Here is a 14,764-nt window from a genome sequence, read left to right as displayed (position 1 = left end):
TTTAATCATCCATAAACTTGCTGAACAACCCTCCTACATTCAAGTCTAAATCATTTTTGTAAACTACAAACAGCAAGGGCTCCAACACTCTTCTCTGTGCGACCCCACTGCAACCAGGCTTACAGTCACAAAAACACCCCTCCACCATCACCCTCTGCTCCTGCCACTCGGCCAGTCGTGGATCCGGTTTGCCAAATGTCCTTGGATCCCATGGGCTATTACCTTGGCTATTAGTCTCCCATGTGGGACCTTATCAACATCCTTGCTAAAGTTCACATAGGTTACATCAAAAGCATTGCCCTCCTCTACGTACCTGGTCACCTCTACAAAAATTTCAATCAAATTAGTCATTCATGACTTCCCCTTAACAAAGCCCATCCAATTACAAATTAATTCTCTTTCTCAATATCGCTTACAATTGTTTTCCCACCACTGATGCTCGACTAACTGGCATGTGGTTTCCTCATTTACTGCCTGCTCTCTTCTTGAATACCACATTGGCTACCCTCCAGTCCTCTGATACCGCTCCTTTGGCCAGAGAGGAATTGAAAATTACTACCATCACACGTGCTGTTTCCTTCCTTGCCTCACTCAACAGCCTGGGATGCATTTCATCCAGCCCTGCATATTTATCTGCTTTTAAGCATGCCAAACCCCTTAGATCCTCCTGTCTGTTGATGCTAACCTCTTTAAGGATATCACAGTCCTTCTCCCTGATTTCTAAACCCACATCATACCCCTCCCTAGTGAACATCACAAAATATTCATTTACAACCCTCTGTCACCATGCACAAATGCATGTTGTAGTCCTTAATGGCATTACTGTAACATGAGTTGTCCTTTTACTCATAATGTACTCGTAAAATAATTTCAGGTTTTTGTTCATTTTGCCTACAGATTATTCTTTAATGCCCCTTTTTGCTGTCTTTATTTCCTTTTTAAAGTTTTCCCATTCCTGTAGGGCCTCAGTTACTGCCGTAAATCTCCCTTTTTCTGTTTATCCAATCCTGTATATTCATTATATCTAGGATTCACTGTTGCTTCCACCCTTTATCTTTATTGGAACATACTGGCCCCGGACTCTCCCTATTTTCTTCTTGAATGTGTCCCACTGTTCTGATATAAATATACCTAGAAGTATTCGCTCCCAGTTTACTCTGGTCATATAGTACCTGATTTTATTAAAACCAACCTTCCCTCAGCTTTAGAACATTGATTTCTGGCACATCCTTCTCCTTTTCCATGTCAAACTTGAATCTAACAAAGTTATGACTGCTGTCCTCTCCAACTGATACTTCAACCACTTGCCCAGCTTCAATACCTAAAGTTGAGGCCTTCTATGTACTGGCTTAAAAAGCTCACCTGGATGCATTTTGAGAATTCCAATCCCTCTAAACCTTTCCAACTATGACTATCCCTAGTTAATATTGCGGAATTGAACAATCTCGTACTATCACAACCCTATCACTTCTACAGTCTTTGAAATTTACCCATGTATCTGCTCCTCTATTTCTCTTAGACTGTTAGGGGACTTGTGGTACACTCTCAGCAATGCAATTGCTCCTTTTTGGCTATTAATTTCTACCCACTTAACTTCATTTGAGGAGCCTTCTAGGATATCATCCCTCCTTACTGCTATAATTGATCCCCCAATCAATATTGTGACACTCCCACCCCGACTTTTACTCCTTCCCTTCCTCTCCTGAAGATTCTTTATCCTGGAATATTGAGCAACCAATCCTGTCCTTCTCTCAGTGACAGTGTCAATGTTAGTGACAGCAATGACATCATTCTACCATGAGTTAATTTGTATTATCAGCTCGTCTGCCTTGTTCACCAGATTCCTTGCAATAAAACAAATGCCATCCAACCTTGCCAAACTTCCTTGTGCCTTAACTGGCCTGCAGTGTCCATGCTTTCCTGACTCACTTGCTGTTTCTTCTCATTTTGGCCATTCATCTTCCCCTGCTGAACGTTCTATCTGGATACCGTCCTTCACCAACCTCACCAAGTTAGCTTAACCCCTCCCAAACAGCACTAGCAAACCTTCACACAAAGATGCTGATCCAATTCCTATTCATTAATCTGCTTCTTAACTCCTGAAATTCTGCTTTAGGATATCATCCTTTTTTCTACCAATATGGTTTCTTTGGTACCAATATGGTTTCTTTGGTACCAATATAGTTTGTTTGGTGCCAATATGTACCACGATCTTTGTCTGTTTTCCCCCAACCCCCATTCCTTCACAATGCCTTCCAGCCATTCTCTAACATTCTTGACCCTGGCACTAGGAAGGCACCACACCATCCTGGAATCTCTCTTGCAGTTGCAGAAATGACCATCTGTTCCTCTTTATTTCAAACTACTGTCACCATAGCCCTGCCTTCTTCCTTCCTACTCTTGTTCAGCTGACCCACCCGAGGCCATGAAGTTTGATGTCACTGCTTTCCCATCCCCAACAGTATCTAAAATGGTATATCTGTTAAGAAGAAGGGTCCCCACAGGAGACTCGTGTGCTGCCTATCCTCTTCTACAGACCTGGTCGTCACCCTTGCCCTTTTAGCCTGTTCAGTTTTCACCTGTGGGCCTGATTGAACGTGCTATCCATGACATGCTCAGTATTGGTGATGATCCACACTGAATTCACCTACAGCTGCAGCTCTGAAATGCACTTAGCCAATGGCTGCAGCTGATACACTTCCTGCACACATGGTTACCAAGGCAACTGCAGTTTCCATGATTTCCTGTATATCACAGATGTGAGCTCTGCTGCCATGACTTTCTTGACGTCTTTTAGTTACATCCTTATTTTAAAAAAAAGTTATTCTTATGTTAGGATGCTATTAATTTAATTCCCTGACACTCTTTTATTATAAAAAGGTAAAGTCACCAGACCACAGGGCTGCTCTGTCATTAGAGAGACAGACGACTGATGGTCGTTCAATCTGAAGGTCACTTATGCCTGTTATTTCTCCTCTTCAGAAAAGATACGCTTTTTAATATCCTAAATCAGTCAATGCGCCATTTTCCTGTAATGTCACTGTTTGATTTGTTTTCTCATTCAGCAGAGCCCTGAAGCTGCTCTGTTAAGCTAGGACTCCCATCTTGAAGCCAACTGAAGCCAAAAAATATAGTCGTACAAATTATCACCCATCAAGAAGGGCATTACAAACTATGTACCAAAACAAAAGCACAACTGGCCTCTTTCCCTGTGTACTGAATTCCCACAGCGCTCCAAATTCCCAAAAAGCAACTCACCGGTCTGTCTTTCACTCATGGTGTTTTCTCTCCCAACTGCTCAGGCGAAGTTTAGTGATCACATGTTGATGTCCTGCAATGTCATTTTAAATTCTAATATTCATTTCCTTTAAAAAAAATCAACAGGGCACACAGTTTTTCACATTAGTTTCTTGCCAGATGTGGTGTTTTCTCACAATCTTAAATTAAAGCAACCCATAAAGCCTCTGCCAGTAGTGGATGCTAAGAAAAGATGTGACATTATATTTCATGTAATTCAATCTCTTGAATAATGGCTTTTCCTTGAAAAACTCACATCACACAAAATAGTTTTCTGAACATATGGACATCACTGGCTGGCTTCTTATTACAGTGTAAAGTGAGTTCTGCAATTTCCACTAAGGTCAGCATTAAAAAGAATGCATTTGAGGGCAGCTTGAGCTTTACCAAATTGCTAACCTTGCTGAGCTTCGTGTTCAGACACAGCAGCATAGTCATTCCCATTTGTTGTAGCTGTGAACCAAATATGTCCTTGAGGCAGATGGATTTGTAACAACTGAAATAAAAGGCAAAATGTTGAAAGTACACAGCAGATCTGATGAGAGAATCTGAAAAGTTACCCTGCCTATTTCTTTACATGCAGTGCTGTCATCTCCTGTCTTTGCTTTCGTTTGTAAAGTGATGAATAAGTGTTTTTATAAGTTTAGCTCACCCAAAAACCTTTCAGTAGTTACACTGCTATTGAAGTTTTTTAAAAAGTGTCATTTTACACATGCATATCTGTATATATAATATATGTATATATTGCATTCCAAGTGCTTAAGTAATGGCTGTGAGTTAGCTTATACATAAAATAGATACTGTGGAAATAATACATTAAAGCTGCTGAACTTTGTTAAAGTTAATAAGTACAGAAGTCTCAAACACTGGGCAGAGCAAAATGGATATTGTCCCAGAAATTCCAAAGTTCAGATAAGTCTCCACAGTTTCACATCTTGAGTCTCCTGTCCAGGAAATTCCAGGGTAGCACTAATCAAAAGATACAGGAGTTTTTCATTCAGCTTTGATCAGGCTGACAAATTAAGTTTTGGAATTTCTGGGCTGTAATGTTTGGAGTGCAATTACATTTGAAACATAGAATTCTCTAGCACAAAAGGAGGCTGTTCAGTCTATCTTGTTCTGGTGACTCTGTGCTAGCAATCCAAATCCAAATCACACTGGCCTACACTCTCCCATAACACTGTATCTACTTAAAATCTTGATCTAAAGTTGCCTTAAGATGTGATGCTCCCCAGTCCCATGAAAAGCCCTCCAAAAGGTTTAGGGAGTACGATTTTTTCAAATCCTTCAATTCACTTGAGAATAATGGCAGAATACTTTCACAACAACACATTTTATTTCCATCATGCCTATATTATCCTAAATTATTCCAAGTGTGTCACAGAATAAAACATGGCACCAAGCCACATATGATGATATTAGGTCAGATGACTAAAAGCTTTGTCAAAGAGGTACGTCATACAAAGTGTCTCAAAGTAAGAAAGAGAAGTAAAGAGGCGGGGAGGAGGGAGCGCAGAAGGATATTCCAAGAGTTGAGGCTAAGAAACTGATGGCAGAACCATCAATGGGGGACTGATTAAAATTGGGCTGGTTAAGAGGCTGGGATTAGAAGAATAAAGACATGTGAAGCTAGTGGGCTGAACGGAAGTGGTGGCTAAGATGGGAGAACATGGAAGAGTTTCAATTTTAAAAATCAAAGTATCTCTTGTCTGGGATCCAGTGTAAGTCAGTGATTTGGAGATAGATGACTGGGACGTGGAGTGAATTGAGTCATGGATGGTTGAATTCTGGAGGACTTTGCGTTTATTGAAGAGTAGTCAGGAGTGGATTGGAGCACTCGGGTGTGGAGATAGCAAGGACATAGATCCAAACCAGAAACTCCACTGCAGTATTTCAAAGATGCATGGTTACAAGGATTCATCAAGGAGCTACAAAATGTTCCCCTTTGCAATAAATCAGTCACTGTTGAGTCCTATGCTGAGGACTTAGTTAAAAAGTTCGTCAGAAAGTTGAATTTTAAATCTCATCTGGAAGATATGTAAAGCCAAGGACTTGTCCTGTCTGAAAAGTTACAAACGTGAGCATGTTGATTGTAAACACATCAAGCATCCTGCCTGCATTGAATTTTAATGCACCAAAACTGACCATTCAGCCCTAGAGGTCTGGTTTATATGCTCCACACTGGGCTGATGAATGCAGCTATTAAATGTTTCACGTCCACAGTGTGGGGCAGGTGACATACATCTCTAGGTAAACATATACCCACTACCCAGAGCTCTTGTGACACCGTGTTAGAGTCCCTGCCTCTGATCTCAGCGGTCCAAGTAAAAGACCCCACCTGCTGCCGAGGTGTGTAAAAACATCTCTGAGCAGGTTGATTTGAAAATAAAAAATACCCTGTACCCAAAACCTAGAGAGACAGGTGTACGTAGCTCTTGAGTAGAAGAATTAGGTCATAGCTAACCTGATGCACAATGTCTCCAACACCTTCTTTTGGTGTGCCTTTCAGGACTGTGGCTAATGCTGTCATTATGTCTTTGTTCAAATTAGAGAAATGCTAGAAGGAATTGAGAGATAATATCTTAGGCAAACGTCTGATCACAAAACCACAATATAATCTTTACGCTTCAGTATATCCAGGTAATAACCATTCACATTAAACTACTTTTGAACATTGCATGACACAGCACATTTTAAATGAGTGCCCTCTTGAATGGAGTATCAGTGACCTGCAAGGCTACCCACTGCCTCATCAATCTCGTCTTCATTGTTCAGTTTTGCAAATCACCTCTTCAGCATTCAGGGAAAATAGTGGCCGTGCTAGTGGTGGTCCTGACCTTATTCCTAATCTCTTGGTGACAGGCTTCTTGTTAATGACTTTCCAAACCAGATGACAGGTTCTTTCCTTATTCATTTTATTTAATGCTCCTTTGTAATTTTGTGATAGTTAAATGGCTGTTCTCAGCCTAGTAATCCAGATACATGGACTAAATTAATGCACATCTCTTGATTCCAGTTTGTAAATAAATGCGGGAATAAGAAGTTGCTACAAGTGACAATAAAGTTGTCAGATTGTTGCAAGGATCCAAATGTTTCACTCATGCTTTTTTAAGGAACTAAAATTCACAACCTTGTCTGATCTTGTTTATGTCTGTCCTCCTGCATTGATATGACTGGCTGCTGACTCTTACCTGAAGTGACCAGGCAAGCAGCAAACTGCTACTGAAGGGCAATAAATGCCTTGCCAACAATGCCACATCCAGTGGTAATAAAACTGACTGGGCATTTGTGACTACAACCTGAAGTCTAATTTGATTGTTGATAGGCTGCTAAATCATCACTTTCAATGATAAGATGCAACTGCAGTTGGTTCTTGGCATGTTGCCTACTGTAACAAATCTCAAACTCGAAATCCGAACTTACAAACCATTTAAGTTGAGTTTGTTTTGCCTTTATAATGAGCATAAAAACTAAAATTGAATACGGTATGATTTAGCACAACAATTGTATACTATTTGTTACATTCTGTAGTAAATCAGATAATATTTAAAAAATAAAGTGTCTAATTATTTGAATCCAGCAACATAAACAGTGTACCAAAGTAAGAATTTGGGGCTTAAAATGTTGTCATCGAACGGTTGGAAGTAAACAAATTTGACTTGATTGAATGAGACTGTACAAAGACTCTGATGAAGGGTCTGGGCCCGAAATGTCAGCTTTTGTGTTCCTGAGATGCTGCTTGGCCTGCTGTGTTCATCCAGCTTCACACTTTATTATCCTGTACAAAGACTATGCCAAGTTTAACTTGTTGGTTCAGGGTATTCAAAATGGAGCCTTCAGGAAGTTTAGAGTCATTGAGTTTGTCATTCCTGTGTGATCTTTTTGCAGTTAGCAAATCTTATGGCAACTTAGAGTTGGTAGAAGTTGTTTGCAGAGCAGGACAAGGAGTTGGAAGGTGCAAAGCTGAGGAGTCGCTATGTCCCTTTTAGCAAGATGCAATAATTGCAACATTATACATTCACAAAAACAGCTTTCATTATCAACGTCAAAATTGAAATTTCTAATCAAAAGATTTGACACAGAAGTGTGATTATGCAACTACAGGTAGTTCTATAATGTGATAGTTGCGTTCTTGTGTGACCTCGCTCCAGAGAAAATCATCATAGCAAGTTGGGTTATAGTGAGATCGCTGTAGAAAATCACTATACCGGTAGAGCAGGAAGTTTGTGTTATCCAAATAGTATCCACTATTCATCAACCATGTTACAGCCAATTTGCAGTAATGAAACATGCGTTATAGCTGAACTACCTGCACAGATGTAAGAGATCTGTTCAGTTAAATTTTAAATCAAAATGTCGAAAGACATTATTTTGTCAAAGACAATGAAATGGGTAGTGGGTGCAGTAATTTGTGCATTACTTTAAGCACGCCATAATATTTTACCTATCGGTGCAACTGAAGCACCATGTGAGGTATATGACTGAGGGTTTAGCTAGAAACAATGAAATAAAATTAATAAAATTCAAAAATTTAAGACATCGAGTCATACAACATGGAAACTGACCCTTCAGTTCAACCAGCCTTTTCTGACCATAATTCCAAACCTGCTTGTGCTTGGACCATGTTCCTCACCACAACACCACCCCTGTCCCCCAACCCCGGTACATTTCTTATTCGTGTACTTCTAAACGTAATAACTATTAAAATAAAATCTAGAAGTAAGCTTGCAATTTCAGGAGCTGAGGGGCCGACTGATTGAAATAAACCTCAATCATGCATGTATTTCACCTGGGCCGTCTTATCATAAAGGGTATTTGTTTGCGTTTGTTCAATAAATCCATGTGAGGATTCAGGACCAAGTCTTACTAAAGCAGTACATCGAGTTAGATGCGTGCCATGTCGTAGGACTTGGCCACATAAGCTAGGGGGTCGAAAGTTTGACTCCTGGACTATGGTTAGCTTGCTGTCTTCAACCAAAGCAGCAGATGGAATGCCACTGACTGTCAATAATTTGTGCCAAATCAACTAGGTTCTTACTACAGTACTGGTCACTTGCCATTGACCTGCACTGAAAATTGTGCGTTTTATGGACCTTGACTAAGCACAAGGGTTGTTGGAGTGTAAAGGCACCCATATCTGCTCTACTAACCAATACTTTAACCCTGTGCTCTCATGAAGAATGGATAACATGAGCAATATGCTGAGGATTGCGGGTGTCCAGATCCACCACCTTCAGGAGAGGATAAATGAAGAGAGACCAAAACAACAGCTGAACCATCGCATGGAAATAATTCATCTTGGAGAGCAGAGACCTTGACTGGCAGGATAAATGCTTTTTTTTTCAGTCTTGCTATGCTTTCACAATTCAGTATTGCTAAGCAGAAGCAGATGTACAGTAACACATGCCCCTCCGGCATTGCCCTGAGTTCTCTGAGCAGAAAAGGGTTTTGTTTTACAGTGAATCTTGCCTTTGGTTTCACTGCCATCTGTGTTCTCTAAATTAGGCATCTCACTAACTTACATTCCCGACCAGGTGTAAGGGCTTGCCTGTGCTGGTACAGTAATTATGATTTTTGACTGCTGCGTGAGTGTTGGGTCATGCTGTTAGCAGCATAAATCCAAAGTGGCATTCCAGTCCAGTGGCTTGAAGGCTAAAGTTAATATAAGAAAAGTAATCTTGTCATAATTGTCTCCTGCAAAAGTGGTTTTATATTCTACAGAAGTCATTGAGATTTCCTGTTAGTGTGGTTAACTTTTTTCTTAGTTGTTGAAGGGATACTTGTATCAAAGGATTTAGTGAACAAAGCAGCTTATGTTTAACTTTGCAAAGCTCATTTAATGCACTTTTTCTTTTTACCCTCAAATTATGAAAATGAAAAATCTGAGAAATGTTGATATTCGAAGTAATTTCTGGTGTATATTTTGTAAGTTTGGCAACATGGTTAGAGACCAGCCCTGTAATTTACACTGGAAGTTACCAGCATAGATGGGTTATAGCTTTGAAGAGAAAACTGAGAAGTTCCAAATTTCTTATCACTGGGATTGAATGAGTTGAAGGATGATCTGATTATTAGAAATTCACAACAACAAAGCAAACCATTCAGCCTAATGTGACTCTGAGCCAGTATTTATGATCTACTCTAGGCTCCCCTCACCTTACTTCAGCTAACCTCTTAGCATATCCTGCTATTTCTTTCTTTCTTTCAACCATGCTGCTGTCTGAGTAAAGACATTTCTGTTGAATTGTTTATTGCTTTAATGACTATCTTACATGTCTGGCCTCGGTTTTGGATTTGCCCATGAAGGGAAACTGGTGGGTTATCTCCATTGGTCAGTCAGCCAGTTTAAGATGATGACAAGAAACAAAAACAGATTGTTGGAAAGTCTCAGCAGGTCTGGCAGCATCTGTGAAGAGAAATCAGAGCTAACTTTTCAGTTTGAGTGACCCTTGCTCAGAAAAGCTGAGTTTTTCCAGCAATTGTGTTAACAAGGTGTAGAGCTGGATGAACACAGCAGGCCAAGTAGCATCAGTGGAGCAGGAAGGCTGATGTTTCGCGTCTAGACCCTTCACTTCTGAAGAAGGGTCTAGGCTCGAAACGTAAGCCTTCCTGCTCCTCTGATGCTGCTTGGCCTGCTGTGTTCATCCAACTGTACACTTTATTATCTCAGATTCTCCAGCATCTGCAGTTCCTCCTCGCTGTTTTCCAGCAATTTCTGTTTTTGTTACAATAAATCACAACAGGCTGTTTTGACCCCCGTCTTTCTTTTCGTTTAAACAAACAGCACTGATGATATGAGAGAGTTTGAAGGAATTGAAAGTTACTGATTGTATGAATAGACAGAACCATAAATCCAACTCATGCTGAAAACCCCTAGGGTCAAAAGCAATATCTGATCATAATTTTGTCTCTCTCGTTCATAGACAGTTGATTCTCTGAATTTTCTTGTTGACATTGGGCTCTGTATTGAAATAACATTGTCGTAATTTATTCACTAAATAGAAGTGGTGTTTAGCAAAAGTAATCTCCAGCCCCCATCACACCCTCACGCCTGGGGATGTAACTCTCACTCACAGAGAAGTACTGAAGATTATTTTATCAGTTTAAAATAAATTGCGTTTATTTTAAAGATTTAATGTTCACCTTAAAAAATAAGATATTTCAGGCAACTGTGTTAATTTGTTTTCCTGTAGCATAGTTTCAATATTTGCATATCCTAGCTGGGGAGGAAGGGTGGTGGAGAAAATACGTTGTTCAGAGACTGCTGGATATTAAATTAATTTTTGTCTTTTGACATAAAGACAAACAATTATATAAAGAACAGAAGTTGCCACTGAAAGATGAGAGTATGAAACACAAGTTTCAAAGCAAGAGCCAGTGCAGACAGCGAGAGGCCAAGTGGCCTCCTCTAGTGCTATAGTAATTCCCTACTCGAAGACATGTCTAACCTTTTAAGAATTTTTCCTCACTTTTCAGTACACCACTGTAGATGGACAATCAGTCCCACTCAAAAACCTACAGGAAATTGCATATGTTTTGTTTACGTTAATTTAAATATCACAGCTTTGCTCTGGCATGACATTCCATGCAACTACGGGAGAATTCATTTCTGCACAAGTCAGTTGGGAATCTTGCAAACAGGCTTCACCCACTGATTTCCCAATTTTTGTTTGTATGTTTCACATTGAAAGGTTGGCTTCAAGAAAATATATCACGGAATATTTTAATCTTTATTGCACTTGGTGGTTCCAATTATTTGAGGCTTTGTACTTGACCTCAATCCATTGATTCACTAACAAAACTGCTGTCACTTTAACAATCCTGTCTGGTGCTGGAGACAGCTGCAGTTTCTCCATGCTGATCTTTCTCTTCTTACTCTATAGATGAGGAGCACTTTGTCATTCAGTCATGCTTGAGTTACCCAGTTCAGTTGCGAGACATGATCTTGACCGTAATTCCTGCCACTTCACAGCATAATGCCACAAACTTCATAATTTAAATTGTTTCTTCCTTTCACAGATAGGTGATAACAAAATAACAAAAATTACCAAGACACAATACCCCCCCCTTTGAATTATTTTTATCATTTAATGTGAATAGAGCTCGCAAAAGATTATTGCATTAATACACCAAGCAAAATTATTGCTTGATTCAATACAGGAGACTTTGCTTTCTCATTTTAACATCTAAAAATATTAGCAAACATTTGTTCAAATAAATAGGAAACGTACTCGAGGATGACCTGTAACCTTAAGTTCTTTCCTAAGCTCTGAGTGTGATCCAGGCATAAGAGCTAACCATCTCCAAATTTCTTTAATGTTTGTTTGTGTTCTGAAAATGGGAAGGTACCGAGGATGATAACAACCCACATTTACGTAGAACCTATAATAACATATCCGGTTTCTTCACAAGATTAATAAAACAAAGGTAGAACACTGAACCACTTGAGGACATACTGGGACAGATGCCCAAATATTTAGTAAAAGAGTTGGGTTTTGTGGGTCATCTGAAAGGGAAGAGTGAAAATTGCTGAAACAGTAAGGTGCAGAGGAGATATTCCAGAACTTAATACCTAAGTAACTGAAGGCATGGCCACTAAAAGTGGAGCAACTAAAATTGGGGTGCTCAAGAAGGCAGAGTTTCAGAAGCATAGATATCTCAGAGGTTGTGGACTGGAGGATGTTTCAAAAAGAGGTGTGAGGCATTTGAAAACAGGAATGTGAATTTGAAAATCAACGTATGGCTTAATCAGGAGTCAATGTTGATCAAAAAGCATGGGGGAAATAACTGAATGGACCTTGCTTCAAAGTAAGACAAGAGCAAGTTAAATATTACAAGGTGAAAAAATGACAACAGTTGGAAGATTAGAGACTGAAGTTTGTGAAGGGACGAAAGTCTTCCCTCGCTGCTGGTTGGAGTGAGTTTGGTACTTTGATCCAGTGGGCTACTGTCTTGGAGGGTTGGAGGTATGTCTGCTTCTCAAGAAGGGTTACGGAACTTGAAACATTAACTGTGCTCTCTTTCTACAGATGTTGCCTGGCCTGCTGAGTTTATCCATCAGTTTTTATTTCACGTCCTCAGTATCTGCAGTTCTTGGCTTTATTCTCATCTCATACGCTGATTCTACTTACAGTTGTGAACAAACATGTGAAGATTTTGTTCTTCTGGGTTTAGCTTTTAATTCCCTCTCCCCCACCCCAAGAATTTTTATAATAATGATGTTCAACTCCTTTGTAACTGTTGCTGTCTCTCTTGTAATGCAGGTGATTCCCAGCGACCCCTACTGGGTTCCTACAACAGAAGAAGAGTACTTGCATTTTGGAGAGAAGGCTGATACAGTAAACCAGGCAAACAAATACATGAACACTGTGCGCAAGCGGAAGGGGCTGTACGTGGAGGAAAAGATTGTTGAGCATGCTGAGAAGCAGAGAACCCTCAGCAAAAATAAATAACTGCTCAGAATATAAACTTTTCCAAGAGTGCTCATTTGTGTGTGAACAATGCACAGACAGTTAAAGATAAAATCAAAAACTTCCATATTGAAAGTTGGTAATATCCTTAAAATTGATTACTTTCAAACTCCAATCAGCTCTTCTCTAACAAAATACCAGCAGCCAAAGTTGCAGACTGACTAAAACACAATATTTATATGATAGGCTTTTTAATGAATGAAAACTATCACAGTTTCTTCAGACTGAAATGAATGTGAGAAATGAACTCAGGCATTTGTGAGGTACCTGTGAAGTCTGTAGATATTTGCAATGACGTTGATTTGCTCTTTTTTTGAATTATTTTCAATGAACTGAAGGAAGGGGCTCTCCTAATCCTGTCCAACTCAAGTTTGAGATTTTCACTTACAAAAGCACCCTGTGGCCCAGGCTCAGTGTAAATTCTAATTTTTATTCAAAACAGTAATTAATGTACATTTTGAATTAACGCTGTGGGAAGAAATAGAGAAAGTGGTTTTGCTGTACCATACTACGTTGAGTTTATATTGGAGGTGTCACACTGTGATGAGGTTGACATGCTATTGAGCACAAACAGTGTTGTTCTGATTGCTCCATTAGACTCAGTTGCTTACAAAAAGATTTTAACCCCGCTAAGGCTCTCTGGATGTTTTTGCCTGCTATCAATACTGCAGTCTCATAATATGTTACATTTTTATCTCTCTCTAATGTTATCATTGATTTTGGTCATGGTGAGTGAGGGAAAATGAAAAGTAACTCAAAAGAAATAAGTTATTATAAAACCTCCCTCCCCCCTCGGAAAAGCCCCATTTTTGGATGTATTTGGTTGAAATTTCAACTTGTTTCCTTGCATTTTCCTGCCTTTTCCAAAGCACATGCTGACAGAAGAAAACGAGGGTCCAAAATGGTTTTGACTTCACTTGTTCAGGATCACCTGGAAGCTATACAGTCCGTTGCTGATGGTGAGTGTTGTGCACAAAAACAATTTGAGTTATCCAAAATGAGTAATACAAATAATACAAGAAATTGGGAATATTAATTAAAAGCTCTCAAATTATTTGAATACAGATAGATGCTAATTGCCTCCATACAAACCAAATTACTGTAGATTCTGTAATCTGAAATGAAAACAAAATGCTGGAAACACTCAGCAAGTCTGGTAGCAGCTGTAGAGAAAGAAGCAGAGTTAATGTTTCAGGTCAATGACTTTTTATCAGAACAGGCCAGGAAAATTGGCGCCTTTTCTCTCTCCACAAATGCTGCCAGACATTTCAAACACATCCAGCAATATTTGCAATGATCTCATGCCTGCAATCATTGACAGCCATGTAACATTAGCTCTGATCGATTATTTGTGATGCTGAAAACGTTTCAGTTCCTGCTGCATTGTATCATCTAATTAAACATTGATCCTGTGAGCGATATGCTACTTAAGGTCCTATGTTAAGGCCATCATTTTGTACTTAGGAGCTTTTGCATTTCTCTCGATCAGTGATCTGGTAAAAAGCAACTAGCTTCACAATCTCTGTGCACTTTTCACTTACTGAATCGGGTTCATTTCCCCCTTGCCAATTGATGAGTCTGCAACGTGGGGAGGAGGATTACAAGTCATAGGAAACACTTCATTCATTAATTTTTAAATATTCAAAATGTGTTTGCATTAAAAGAACGAACTAGGCTGTGAATGCAGGAGTTAAACAGACAGGTGTTTAATTTTGTTTGTGAAATGCTGCATTAATAAAGTTTTATTTTATATCAGTCATGTGTATCAAAATATCTTTTAAACATCTTACATCTGTATATATTTCCTGTCTACAAGACATACTTCCTGTACTACATTTTTGTCTCAAAGGTTGTCAACTTCTTGCATTATAAATCCTATGTCTACATTTATAATGGAAATTGTATAAACACCAAGAATGACACCACTTGTCCTGGTATTCTAAATAATTGACAGCTTACAAAATTGAAGCACTTCCTACTGGAGATTTCTATCACAA

General features: G+C 39.3%; 1 protein-coding gene across 3 annotated transcripts in view; it reads left to right on the top strand.

Moving 5' to 3' along the window:
* efl1 (elongation factor like GTPase 1) overlaps positions 1-14,522 on the top strand; it is a 246,108-nt gene extending 231,586 nt beyond the window's left edge. For all 3 annotated transcript variants that reach the window (XM_048563067.2, XM_048563066.2, XM_048563068.2), the window contains one exon: positions 12,561-14,522. In XM_048563067.2, coding sequence (XP_048419024.1) covers positions 12,561-12,749 — 189 coding nt within the window. In that variant the 3' untranslated portion in view covers positions 12,750-14,522. The remainder of the gene's footprint in view (positions 1-12,560) is intronic.
* Positions 14,523-14,764: the final 242 nt, after the last annotated feature.

Source organism: Stegostoma tigrinum, chromosome 33, assembly GCF_030684315.1.
Source record: "Stegostoma tigrinum isolate sSteTig4 chromosome 33, sSteTig4.hap1, whole genome shotgun sequence".
NCBI classification, from domain to species: Eukaryota; Metazoa; Chordata; class Chondrichthyes; order Orectolobiformes; family Stegostomatidae; genus Stegostoma; species Stegostoma tigrinum.
The sequence above is the reverse complement of the archived record's forward strand: the minus strand, read 5'-3'. Positions and strand labels throughout refer to the sequence as shown.